The sequence below is a fragment of the Pristis pectinata genome, chromosome 5, assembly GCF_009764475.1.
Source record: "Pristis pectinata isolate sPriPec2 chromosome 5, sPriPec2.1.pri, whole genome shotgun sequence".
Classification (NCBI taxonomy): domain Eukaryota; kingdom Metazoa; phylum Chordata; class Chondrichthyes; order Rhinopristiformes; family Pristidae; genus Pristis; species Pristis pectinata.
Window position 1 is genome coordinate 41,951,534 of NC_067409.1, and position 13,367 is coordinate 41,964,900.

The 13,367-nt window shown below is 39.7% G+C and overlaps 1 protein-coding gene across 1 annotated transcript in view; it reads right to left on the minus strand.

Annotated features, from left to right (window-relative positions):
* Positions 1 to 13,367, minus strand: part of kcnh8 (potassium voltage-gated channel, subfamily H (eag-related), member 8) — a 288,746-nt gene that overhangs the window by 116,817 nt on the left and 158,562 nt on the right. Inside the window, exon 4 of the mRNA XM_052016213.1 lies at positions 1,786 to 1,913. Coding sequence (XP_051872173.1) covers positions 1,786 to 1,913 — 128 coding nt within the window. The remainder of the gene's footprint in view (positions 1 to 1,785; positions 1,914 to 13,367) is intronic.

Consider the following 13,367-nt stretch of genomic DNA (forward strand, 5'->3'; position numbering starts at 1 on the left):
ATATTTATTTATTAGTCACATGTACAGTACATCGAAACACAAAGTGAAATTCGTCTTTTTGTGTTACTGAGAATGTGCTGGGGGCAGCCTGCAAGTGTCTCCATTCTTCCCACGCCAACATATAGCATGTCCACAGCTGCTAACCTGTACGTCTTTGGAATGTGGGAGGAAGCCGGAGCACCCGGAGGAAACCCACGCAGACATGGGGAAAACGTACAAACTCCTTACAGACAGCGGCGGGAATTGAAGCCAGGTTGCTGGCACCATAATATCATTATGCTAACTGCTACACTACCATGCCGCTAACTGAATAATAACTATTTCTATTTTCTTCGTATATAATAGTGACCACTTATCAATCCTTCATATTGTAGATGGTAAGACAGAAAAAGTGCATTTCCTTGCAGTAAAAAATGAATTCAATTGTGTCAAACAGCCTTCAGCATATGGCAGCAGTGTTTCAAAAAACAGCTAACACTACTCTATCACCACAATTGGGATGCCAACCATTATGCCAATGTTCCAATTATTCCTTTTTAAACATTTCATTGATTTACTTCAAAGAATGGTAAATCGTGAGTCAGGAATGTATGATAATGTGGCATATCAGGTGTAAAAGGTAACAAATTTCACCTGTGAAGGTCATACTTATCATTTTAAATGATATAAGTATCATCCTGCTATGTAATTAGCATCGGGATAATAGTGTTAGATTATCAGTACACTACCTTGGGTAAAATTTTGATCAAAATTTTTCTCAACAGTCTCTTAGAGTCATAGTCATAGAGTTATGCAGCGTGGACCAGTTTCGGCCCAACTCCTCCGTGCCAACCAAGTTGCCTACCTGAGCTAATCCCATTTGCCTGTGTTTGGCCTGTATCCCTCTAAACCTTTCCTATTCATGTACCTGTATAAATGTCTTGAATTAAACAGTGTCCTAGCGGGAGCACACATCAGATAACATTTGTCTTGGTTATACATAGGGTCATTTAGACAACTGGGCACCTCCCCAGCCAAATGCCATTTGCTTCACCTTTGCTGGTGTGAGGAAGAACACTCATGTATTTTCTAAATTTCTGTTCTAACCAATCCTGGACTATAAACTTAGGGTAGTGGATTTCAAAAACCTTGTCATACTATTTTCTAGTTGGTTGGTCTCATCCTGCAATTGTCATAAATTCAGTGAATATGACCAGTTAAAAATCATGTAACCTTGGAAAATGCAGCGGTATTGTGAAGATTTGAGATGGACACAAGGCCATTGCTCTCCTGAAAGAACAGGTATGAAGTTTAAGCAAAAGATACTCTGCTGGCTGTTCTACAGGTTGTATATGGTAAACTCAGGGTTAACACTGTAAATCTCCTAAGGTTGTATACAGAACAGTGACCCCACAAAAAAAAATTTAGATCAGCTGAAATCAGGAGAACTAATCTGCCAACTCAATTTATAACTTGCCAGGTCTGTATATTCAAAATGAATTAAATGTTTCTGGGGGTGATCCAGCTATTAATAATTGAGCTAAACATGCAGTTGCTGAGCAAACTGTTTGCAGAAAGCTTTTCCAGTCCTCAGGCACTATCATTACTTAATTTTGACAATTCCGTCAAATGTTTTGCCAGAATGCAAGTTGGAATGTTATGGTTCTTAAGCTTTGCAGTGATCAGCACTGCAGATACATTAATGCTTCACTGGAGTTTCTGTACAGTATTATACAAATAACAATGAAGAATATGATTATCACTGATAAAATACATTAAAGTTCACCAAATTCTTCACATACTTACATTATTAATCTTCAACTTGTTCTTTTCTCGCTTTTGTAGATGGCCAGAGATGTGATAAAGAACAGCCCGGCTTCGCCTACGAGCTGAACTGAAGTGTGTTCCTGCTTTCCCTCGTCCCTTGTATTTTTCTATTTATGAAATCAAACAGTTTGTTGGTTGACAGAATTTATGTAAAACAAAATCATTAACCAGCTCCTAAAGTTCAGGTCTGTGTTTACATTAAAAACCAATGAAATAAGAGGAAACATAAAGAGGTTTAATTAGCAGCCAATGCAGATGTGAAACAGCATTAACCAGCTCTGAAAGACAACAGTATGAGGGAATGTTTGTTAGGAAAAGTAATGAGCTGACAATTAGGTACACATCATCTAACCTCTTTCAAATTCGGCACAGGAGATTTTAACCTGTTATCTGGCAGACAATATAAGTCTTTTGTATTACTGCTGGTGCGTGAGCTGATCGTATATTAAGGAGCAGTAGCTTTGTAAAAGAGGATTAATAAGATAAAGATTGCCTTTACCTTTCTTTATGTAAATATGCAGGTTAGTTTCCTAATATTTGTTAGCTTCTTAACAAGGCATTAACTATTAACTGTGAAACAAGTAAGTTTACTCAAAATTAAAATCATTCCCAAGTCACTGTTATTTTAAAAATTCTAAGCTGTATTAAGCACTAGAGGCTTCTGGTAGGATTTGTGTGACAAGCAGAGCAGAGTCAAGGGTGGGAGGGATGAGAGAGTGTTCCAGCAGACTAAAGTGCTATTTGAAAAATAGAGGAGTAATTGCTAAGTTTTGGGTATGGGTAAGCTTGGTCCTGGCTAAGTTTTGGGTATGGGTAAGCTTGGTCTGTAGGCTGGGGAAAGGAAATAGGAATGTTAGCAGGAGTAGTTATGGTAAGGGTAATCAGTGGGGAATCTATTCAGGAAAGGTTCTAATGAAGGGTTATTGACATGAACTGCAGCTCCATTTTACTCTCCACAAAGAGAGCATTTCCAGCACTTTGTTGAATTTCTTATTGTATTAATAAGTGTTAATTAATGACAAATTTTTAAAAAATCAAAGTAAACATACACTCGCGGTGTAATGAACACAAATATCCAGATCACATGGACGCATTCAGTGAATTTGCTACATTTAATTTCTGATTTGAAAATTGAAGTTTGTTACAGATTTGAGGGATCTTTTTGAAGTTTGTAAGTTAACTGGTAGCTGCTACAACTTATCACAGTTGATGTAAATGATGTGTCTTTGTCAAAAGCAAGCTCCTATTGGGGTAAGCTGAAGGAATATTGATTCACAGTGTTGAGGCAAGTTGACATCTGCCCATCCTGCTGTGAAATAATTGTGTTGTTGCTTGTAAAAGTTCAACTTTGTTTTAGTGCTAGAGCCAGATCAAATTCACAACCTTTGTTACTCATTCTTCATTTCCAAGACATCCTCTTTTCATATCCTCTTTTATGCTTTGATAGAATGCACATTTCTTTTTCCATTTGTAGAAGTCTTCTTGGGTTGCAGAGAATTGATCATGAAGCAATAAGTACAAAACTCCATTAGCTAATGCAAAATGACACATCTGTGTTTCATGCCTCAAACAGAAGGAATATTCAGTTGTGCTCCATACTGAGCCTTTGCATATTTAAATAATGCTTGTTTCCTTTCAAAGGAAAATTGGCTGCAAAGACAATTTGAAAGTTCTAAGAATGATTTCATTTAATTGAAATGTAATATGGGTATAAAATAAAGACAATTTTCAAAGTGATGAACGTTAGAGTATTTTTTTTGCCATTGATGTTTTCTTGAGATATAAATGGATGTAAAAATATTCTATCAGGTGTTGGGATTTGCAGATAAATAGTATGTCTCAGAGAGTTCTGCTTTTATAGAGGTTAAGATTTTGTTGGGGCAAAATAATAGGAACAGGCACAGAAAAAAAATCATACTTTTTGATGTGAACATTGTCACAACATTTTACTGTTGTTGTGCATCATAAGAATAGATTTTTATGGGCATCATTATCAAAAACATTTTTTAATACAAACAGATACAAGGCTTTAATGATATATTGTGAAACAAGTGGAATAGTCCTCCATATGGAAGAGAAAAAGAAAAAAAAACAGCTTTCACTGTTTTTGCAATTGCCTTATGAAGTCAATGCCAGGTAGCCTCATTTGTTTATTGTGAACAAGCCCAAAATCAGATCATGAGATGGTCACCAGCTAAGATTATAGTGGCCTGCACGTTTACTGTGGGGTGGCTAGGAACACTCTCTTTTTAAGCTCTGAAAAGTTATAGAAGTAAAACTTAACTACTCAGTAGCAGTTTTGAGTAATTCCTTCTGAGGACTGCTAATGCAGCTGTTGTGTGACAGGGAATACTGCCTGTTGTGTTTTCATTTTGCAAAGGAGAGCCAACTAGGGTAATGGCTTCTTTTTGAGACCCATGAATTTGATGCTTATGCTCACTAACCATGTAATTGGGGCAGGAGAAAAATCGTCGCATTGGCAAGTAATATTGCCTGGCACTTAGAACCATAGAACCATAGAACAATACAGCACAATACAGGCCCTTTGGCCCACCATGTTGTGCCGACCTTTAAACCACGCCTAAAACTATCTAACTGCTTCTTCCCACATATCCCCCATTTTTAAAATTCCTCCATATGCTTATCTAACAATCTCTTGAACTTGACCAACATATCTGCCTCCACCACCTCCCCAGGCAGCACATTCCATGCACCAACCACTCTCTGGGTGAAAAACCTCCCTCTGATATCTCCCTTGAACTTTCCACCCATTACTTTAAAGCCATGCCCTCTTGTATTGAACATGGGTGCCCTGGGAGAGAGGTGCTGGCTGTCTACTCTATCTATTCCTCTTAATATTTTGTATACCTTTATCATGTCTCCTCTCATCCTCCTTCTCTCCAAAGAGTTAAAACCCCAGCTCCCTTAGTCTCTCTTCATAATCCATACTCTCCAATCCAGGCAGCATCCTGGTAAATCTCCTCTGCACCCTTTCCAACGCTTCCAAATCCTTCCTATAATGAGGCAACCAGAACTGGACACAGTACTCCAAGTGTGGTCTAACCAGAGTTTTGTAGAGCTGCATCATTACCTCGCGGTTCTTAAACTCAATCCCATGATTTATAAAAACTAACATCCCATAAACTTTCTTAACTACCCTATCCACCTGTGAGGCAACTTTCAGGGATCTGTGGATATGAACCCCCCGATTCCTCTGCTCCTCCACACTACCCAGAATCCTGCTATTAACCTTGTACTCCACCTTGGAGTTTGTCTTTCCAAAGTGTACCACCTCACACTTCTCCGGATTGAACTCCATCTGCCACTTCTCAGCCCAGATCTACATCCTATCAATATCCCTCTGCAAGCTTTGACAGTCCTCCACACTATCCGCAACACCACTGACCTTTGTGTCGCCTGCAAACATGCTAACCCACCCTTCCACCCCCTCATCCAAGTTATTAATAAATATCACGAAAAGTAGAGGTCCAGGAATTCATATTTCTCAGTGTCTAGTGATTTAGTAAAACTTAGCTTGTTGGGTCATTATCGCTTGGAGAGGTTAAGAAGAAAGTTTACGTAGCATAAATGACCATTTCTTTCAATGGAGAGTCTAATCACCCAGCTTTGGCATTCAAACACTCTGGTGGGATGAGGTTTGTGGGAGTTCACCATTAACTAGAAACTCAGTTTGATCAGTCACTTAAATATTGTGGCTACAAGAGCAGATCAGAGGCTGCTTATTCTGTAACAAACCTCCTGACTCCATCTAGAAGGCATATTAGGAGTGTGGGGGAATATTCTCCACTTCCCTGGAATATTGCAGCTTCAACTCTCAAATACATTCACCACCAAAAGGACAGAACAGTCTGCTTTGTTGGCACCCCATCCAGCCAAAATATTAATTTCCTCCACCACCAATGTACCATGGCAGCAGTGTGTATCATTCACAAAATGCATTATAGTTATTCACCCAGGCTACTCTGACGGCACCTCACAAACCTGAGACCTCGATCACCAAGGAGGAAAAGGGCAGAAGGTACATGGAAGCTCCATCACCTGAACATTCCCCTTCAAGTCTGGATTTGGAAATACATTGCTGGTCCTTCTTCACTGCTGGGTCTAAATCCTTGAGCTACCTATCCAACAGTACCCTAGGAGTACCTTCACCAGAAAGTATGCAGCACTTCAAGTAGGTGGCTCACCAATACCTTCTTAAGGGCCTTTAGGAATAGTCAATAAATGCTGGCTTTGCAAGTGACACATCCTGAAAAATTAACATACAAAAGGATAGAGTTTCCAAATGTGATCTCAGCACTGCAGTGCAATTATGCAGTTAAGAGGCAAAACTCCTTAATAAGGGAAGAAACACATGTGAATATTGTGACTACATCAATTTCACATAGCTGCCTGCATTTAGGTGTGCAGCTAAAATCTATTAATGACAGTCACAGCGCACTGCTGCAAATGATCTGGATGAGCAGATGATGAAGAGACGTGCTGCAGGGGACAGGGCATACGTACTCTCATTCAAAGACAGGGATCTAAATAAACTATTGGATGTAATTTATGATTGGAAAGCAGTACTATGCACCGAGGCAGGTCGGGAGGAGGCCTACAATGCTAACATACATTGGAAGCTAGCGGGAGATGGCAGTCAAGGTATCTACCAGGAATGGGTCTCTAGAAGTAAAGATCAGAGCTGTAGGAAGTATCATAACCTGGCAAGATATGTTAAAATGAGAATTCCAATGATTTTTCCTGATCTTCTTTAATCAGCTAATATAAACACACAGACACAAGACAGACAGACAGACAGACAGACAGACAGACACACACACACACACACACACACACACACACACACACACACACACACACACACACACACACACACACACACACATATCCAAGATGAAAGGTACAGGAATTCATATTTCTCAGTGTCCAGTGCTTTAGTAAAACATAGCCTCTCGGGTCATTATTGTTTGGAGAGGTTAAGAAGAAAGTTTGGGTCTCTGTGGGATCTTTCTGTATATGGTCTATGCTCTTGAGCATGCGTATGTCTTCTTATCAGGGTCCCTGAAGCACCTGCCATGCCTGTACTGCAGCTCCAGGTCAGAACTAAAGGAATCACCAGACTAGCACCAACAATAAGATGTTTGACCTGTTCAAATTGCAGTGTAAGATAAGATAAGATCTCTCTATTAGTCACATGTACATTGAAACACACAGTGAAATACATCTTCTGCGTAGTGATTTGGGGGGGCAGCCCGCAAGTGTCGCCACGCTTCCAGCACCAACATAGCATGCCCATAACTTCCTAACCTGCACGTCTTTGGAATGTAGCTGATGTCTCTGTGGTCAGAATGAGCAGCAATGTGATGAAAGATGTCATTGACGGTTCTTCTAAGTAGCGAATACTCACCAACAACATGCTTACTGATGCCCTGTTTGGATTTTGTCAGGATCACTTGGTCCTAGACCTTGTCCAAGCATGAATCAAAGAGCTGAATTCCAGAGGCGAGAATGACTGCCCTTGCTATCAAGGCAGCAATTGGCCAGTTCTGCCATTAAGAGGCATCCAGGGTAAAATATTATAACAGTGGAAGTCACGGCTCACACAAAGGAAGATAGCTGAGGTTGTGGCTGCAGTTCCAACCCCAGGACATCACTACAGGAGGTCCTCAGGAGAGTGTACTAGGCCCAAGTACCTTCACTGCTTCATCAATGACCTTGGTTCTATCAGAAAGTCAGAGTGGGAATGTTCATTGATGATTGCATAAGGTTCAAATCCATTTGCGAATCCTCAGCAAATGAAGCAGTGCATGTCTGCACAAATGATCCTTTAAATCATGGTGTTGCAGATCAAACACTGCAATGATAGGATGTTTGTGTTGAGGGGTGGGGGGTGTGGAGTAAATGTGACTTAATAACTGATACAGTTCAGAAGAACATGATCCAATTTCATTCATAATTGTTTAAAAGTGGTCTTGAATGAGAAAGACACCATTAGGTGCTCCTCTGACTTTGATGATGAAGAGACATATAGATCAGGAATTGCCTGGTCAGACTTCTGGAGTGAAGATTGAATTATTGAGTTCTACTCTGGAAATTGCCCATTTTCACTGGCATGGTATTAAAACAAATAGTCCTATGCAATTGAATTTTTAGGTATTAGTCTTTCTGCAAGGAATCAATGGGAAGGGTTAGCTCAGGTGGTGCATGCCTGGAGATAATTGCAAGGATGTCTTGCCACTGAAAAGTTCAATGACCACATAAGCATAGTTAAGGGCAGTGTGTGATGATATACAGTTATCTCATTATGATCTGAGTACACTATTGGGAAGACTGTAAATCCAGGTGCTGAATTTGCTCTTGCATAGGAGAATGAGCTGTGTTTAGCTCTGTAGAAAGCAACTGTGGCTCCCCTAATACAATCGTGGATGGAAAATTGGGAGATTTTGTAGACATCTTCAGCTTCAGCCTGGAAGCAACCCAACCTACCCAAGTTAATATCCAACGTATTCACCCATGGAAGACAGAGAGTAGGAGCAGAAGGCTGTTATTCTGGCTGGAGGTCCGTGACCAGTGGTGTTCCACAAGGATCAGTGCTGGGACCTCTTTTGTATGTGTTATAGATTAACGATTTGGATGAAAATATAGATGGGTGGATTAGCAAGTTTGTGGATGACACCAAGATGAGTTGAGTTATGGACATTGTAAAGGACTATCAAAGAATACAGTGGTATATAGATCAGTTACAGATATGGGCAGATAAGTGGCAGATGGAGTTTAATCCGGGCAAGTGTGTGGTGTTGCACTTTGGGTGGTCAAATGAAAGGAGAAAGTATACAGTTAATGGTAGACCTCTTAATAGCATTGAGGTACAGAGGGTGCTTGGGGTCCAGGTCCGTAGTTCATTGAAAGTGGCTAATGCAAATGGATAAGGTGTTAAAGAAAGTGTATGGAATGCTTGCCTTCATTGGTAGGGGTGTTGAGTATAAGAGTAAGGAAGTCAATGCTGCAGCTATATAAAACTTTAGTCAGACTGCACTTGGAGTATTGTGTGCCGTTCTGTCACCCCACTATAGGAAGGCTGTGGAGACTGTGGAAAGGGTGCAGAAGAGGTTTATCAGAATGCTGCCTGGATTAGAGGGTATGAGCTATAAGGAAAGGTTGGACAAACTTGGGTTGTTCTCCCAAGAGCACTGGAGACTGAGGGGAGACATGATAGAGGTTTTTAAAATTATGAGAGGCATCCACCACCCAGGACATGCCCTCTTCACGTTACTACCATCGGCCAGGAGGTACAGGAGCCTGAAGACCCACACTCAAAATTTCAGGAACAGCTTCTTTCCCCCCGCCATCAGATTTCTGAATGGTCCATGAAGCCATGAACAGTACTTCATTATTCCTCTTCTGAGCTACTTATATATTTTTGTAACTTATAGTAATTTTTATGTCTTTATGTCTTGTACTGTACTGCTGCTGCAAAACAATTATTTTCACGACATATGTCAGTGATAATAAACCTGATTCTGATTCTGCACAGATATGGTAGACAGTCATAAACCTTTCCCCAGGGTAGAATTGTCAAAAACTAGGGGACATGCTTTCAAGATTAGAGGGGGGAAGTTTAAAGGTGACGTGAGGGGAAAGTTTTTTACACAGAGAGTGGTAGGTGCCTGGAATAGGTTACCAGGGGTAGTAGTGGAAACAGGCAATTTGGTGGAGCTTAAGAGGTTTATAGATAGACACATGAATATGAAGGAAATGGAGGGATGTGGATGACACACAGGAGGAGGACATTTAATAGAAATTGGCATCAAGATCAGCACAACATCACAGGCCGAATGGCCTGTCCAGTGCTTTACTGTTCTATGTTTTTAATGGTTACTATGATCTTAGCAGCTGCTGGAAAAGCAGTCCTCACTTTGTAGTTGTAGTTTTGACAGTAAGGACATAATTAGACACCTTAAGCATTATTCGTGGTTGAAGTAGATGTAGGACAATTGATCCTATTTATAGATAGTGACCCTGCTCTGTTCCTCATACTCCTTCTTCTGCCACATTGTCCAGCTCTGTGCACTCTTTCCTCAAAATCCATGACTCACTACACTCTCAGAGCCCTGACCACTAAAGCCCCCTTAGCTGAAAGCAACTGCATGCTGCATAAGCCTTAGAGTAAATACAAACTCATTAAGTTCCTTGTATTTTGTTCCTAAGAAAGCTGTGAGCTCCAAACTCTACTTGAATCAACACTGCATAGAAACTAATTACCAATCAACATGCATGTAATAATTCCATTAAATAGTCTTGAGAGTTGGTTCTTCCTGCTGTTGAACACATGTTCAGCTGTGCAAGCTTAAAACATGGCACCGACTGCGTTGTTGAAGTTTGATTTGGCAGCATTGGGATCCATGTTGACATAATATGCTGCCTTGGCATTCTTCTGGTGGATGCTTGCACCACACATGCTAACACTTGTCTCAATATTACAGCCCATGTGTCTGAAAATCAAATGGCACATCGGAACCATTTCAGCCCCAACAGGCAGTGCAGAGCCAAGTTATGTGTCCTGAGAATCCAGACATGAAGCATTGTCCAACACAGCAGCAGGGCAAAATCATTTCTAGCAACCAGAATCTGCAAGTCTTGCTAAAGACCAACATGAAGCTTTGTAAATATGAGTACAGCAATTTCTCAATTTACAAATTTTTACTACAGCACCAATGACTCTTTGGGGTATATGTCTTTAATTTATTAAGTTTTTGTAGTTATACTGAATAGCATGCCACTCTTCTTGTATAAGAATACACTGGATTCTATTCATTATATTTTGCTTAATGAAATGTTCTTCAGGAACACATTTATAAATAGAGGAATGGCTGTATCTGAATACTGCAATGTCTAAATTCTGTGGAAATTTCTGACATATTCATAATTTCCACTAAAACCCCTGATCTACAGCTTTTTACTGACCCCAGGTATTACAGCAGACTCAAGGAATTCTGCAGGTTGCAAAGAAAGTTCAAATTGAGTGTCATCATTTATTGTTTAACCAGGCATTTCCTGGAGGATAGCCTCTTGACACCAATGTCTTTTGACACATATTCTAACTTTTCAGGAGTGGTAATAGCTTTGTTCGATATCCTCGGAATCTTGCCATCACTCTCAGCATTATTCATTTTCTCAAACTGTGAAGCACAGCAGTCATCACAAGACACAATCTATAATTTTCACCTGCTCAGAAAGAAAGAATGAAGGCAAGTTGTGTATTTTTGGAATATAATCAATTTCACATTGCTGAATGTCTTAAAAAGGTCAGATGTGTAGGATTCCATAGCTTGTTATAAATGATTAATTAAAATTTATTATACTAAATAACATGATCGAGAAGCTTGACTGTAATGCATTGTGGTTGTTATTTTGCTGAGGAAAAAATAATTGCTGACCAAGTTTAAAGATTCATTCTGTCTTATTGATGATAGAGCATGGAACTAGAGGTAACCTCTTGACTTAGGTGAGAATGAGATCGTTATGGCATAGAAGCTCGAGTGTATGGATAATAGGTTTGCACTCAAACTGGCAGGATGTGATTTATGGTGTCCTCTAGGGATCTATGCCATAACCTCAGCTTTTCACTATATTTAGAAATGATTAGATGAAGTAATAGAGAGGCAGATATCCAAGTTTGCTGATCACACTAAGCCGGTGTCGAGAGTTGAACTGAGACACCCACGGGTCAAACTGAGTGGCAAAAGTAATAGTATGTGGAATTTAAAGCCTGGAAGTTTGAGGTCATCCATTTTGGACATACAAAAAAAATCAGAGTTGTAAAGTGAGAATCTGGGAATTATGGATGAATCATTATTTAGGGCCCATGAACAAAAAGCAACTGAATAGGTGCAAAATATAACTCAAGCAATCTAATAGAATGTTTCTCTTTATCCCAAGCAACCTGGAGAATAAAAAGATAGAAGTCATGTTACAGCTGAAAAATCCTATTTTGTGTATGGCTAGCCGGTCATTTCAGAGACAACTGCCGGTTAGATCTAGTGTGTGTGTCAACACATTCCCTGCCCTGGGTCTGCACATGGAGTCCAGATATAGTTACAGCACATAAGGTGCTGAATTGAGGGGCTGATTGCACTTCGTATCTGACTCCTTGACATTACACCAACCGGAACTGATGCATCTGTTGCGCCCCATTTATTTGAATGGAGCAGCCAACCTATGCGGTCAAGTGGTAGTTTGTTTTTTTCACTTTACTTTAATTAATATTTTTAAATAAATAATATTTTCAAATAAATTGATGTAAGTTGTATGTAGTTTTAAATGAATATTACTTCATAAATATTAAATATATTTTGTTTTAATTATTTCAACTGTTCCTGGAGAGTTTGATCATCAAACACATTTAGAGATAGTGGAAGAGACCTTCTGCCATATGAACTGTGGTAAAGGTAAGTGCTGGTAAGTGCTTTACTTATTTTACTTTACTTTAATCTTCTTAATTATTCAATAATTTTTAACGTGATTTGATTATTTTTAAGTTTAAATGCCTCTGATTATCAGAAGCATTTAAAAATTGTTGAAATCCTTATGAGAACTGACGAACTGACAAAAGTTATCAAGATGTCCTGTGGGTGGGGCCTCAGGATATCACATCTGAGGCTTACTGGCCTCTCAGAGCCCACTCTACCTTACCAGATACTTGTCAGATATCAGGCATTTGGACAGAGGGGTAGAGGATCAGCAGATATCCATATCTCCAGAAGAAGTATGGTGGGTAGGGACTATCATGTTTCCAGACAACTGCTGCACTCATACCCTTTAATTCTGTTTCTCTCTCCACAGATGCTGCTTGACCTACTGAGCATTTCCAGCTATTTCTGTTTCTTATAAATTTCAGAGTCCCAACATCTGTAGATGTTTGGCTTTTTGTATTAATAGACTTTTGTTGGGCAAGGCTTATGGGACCAAAGCCGATTAATGGAGTCAAAACAGGTGCTGGGAGTTAACTGAACAGAAGGACAAAATGGCTAACAGGCTTCCACTGGTACCTTGTGTTCAATTATGCCACCGTTGTTCCAGAGTGATGTTTGTAAACCTTCTATTCACAGGATGAAAGTACATACTTCTGCTTTTGTTGAAAGGCAGCATCCCTGCCCTGCTGCTTAATGTTTGGTCTCAATTGGAAACTTCAAGTCTGGTGCTTAAAGTATCTACCCAAATCTAGAAAGCCACATCTCCAGCCCTGACCTCGTATCTATCAGTTCTTTACTGAACTGGTCTGATCACATGTTCCAACAGATCTAGCGACCGTGTGGCAAAGAGGATAACTGCCTTTATCAATTTAATTTATTTTAATGTTTCTTATTATTTTTCAGAGTTTTAATGTGATTTGATATTTGTTAATACTTCTTCACTTTTAAATGCCTCTAATAGTCAAGACACTTAAATTATTAAAAAAGGAAATGAAAACAAGAACCCTGCAGATGCTAGAAACCTGAAATGAAAATGCTGGAAAAACTCAGCAGGTCAGACAGCACCTG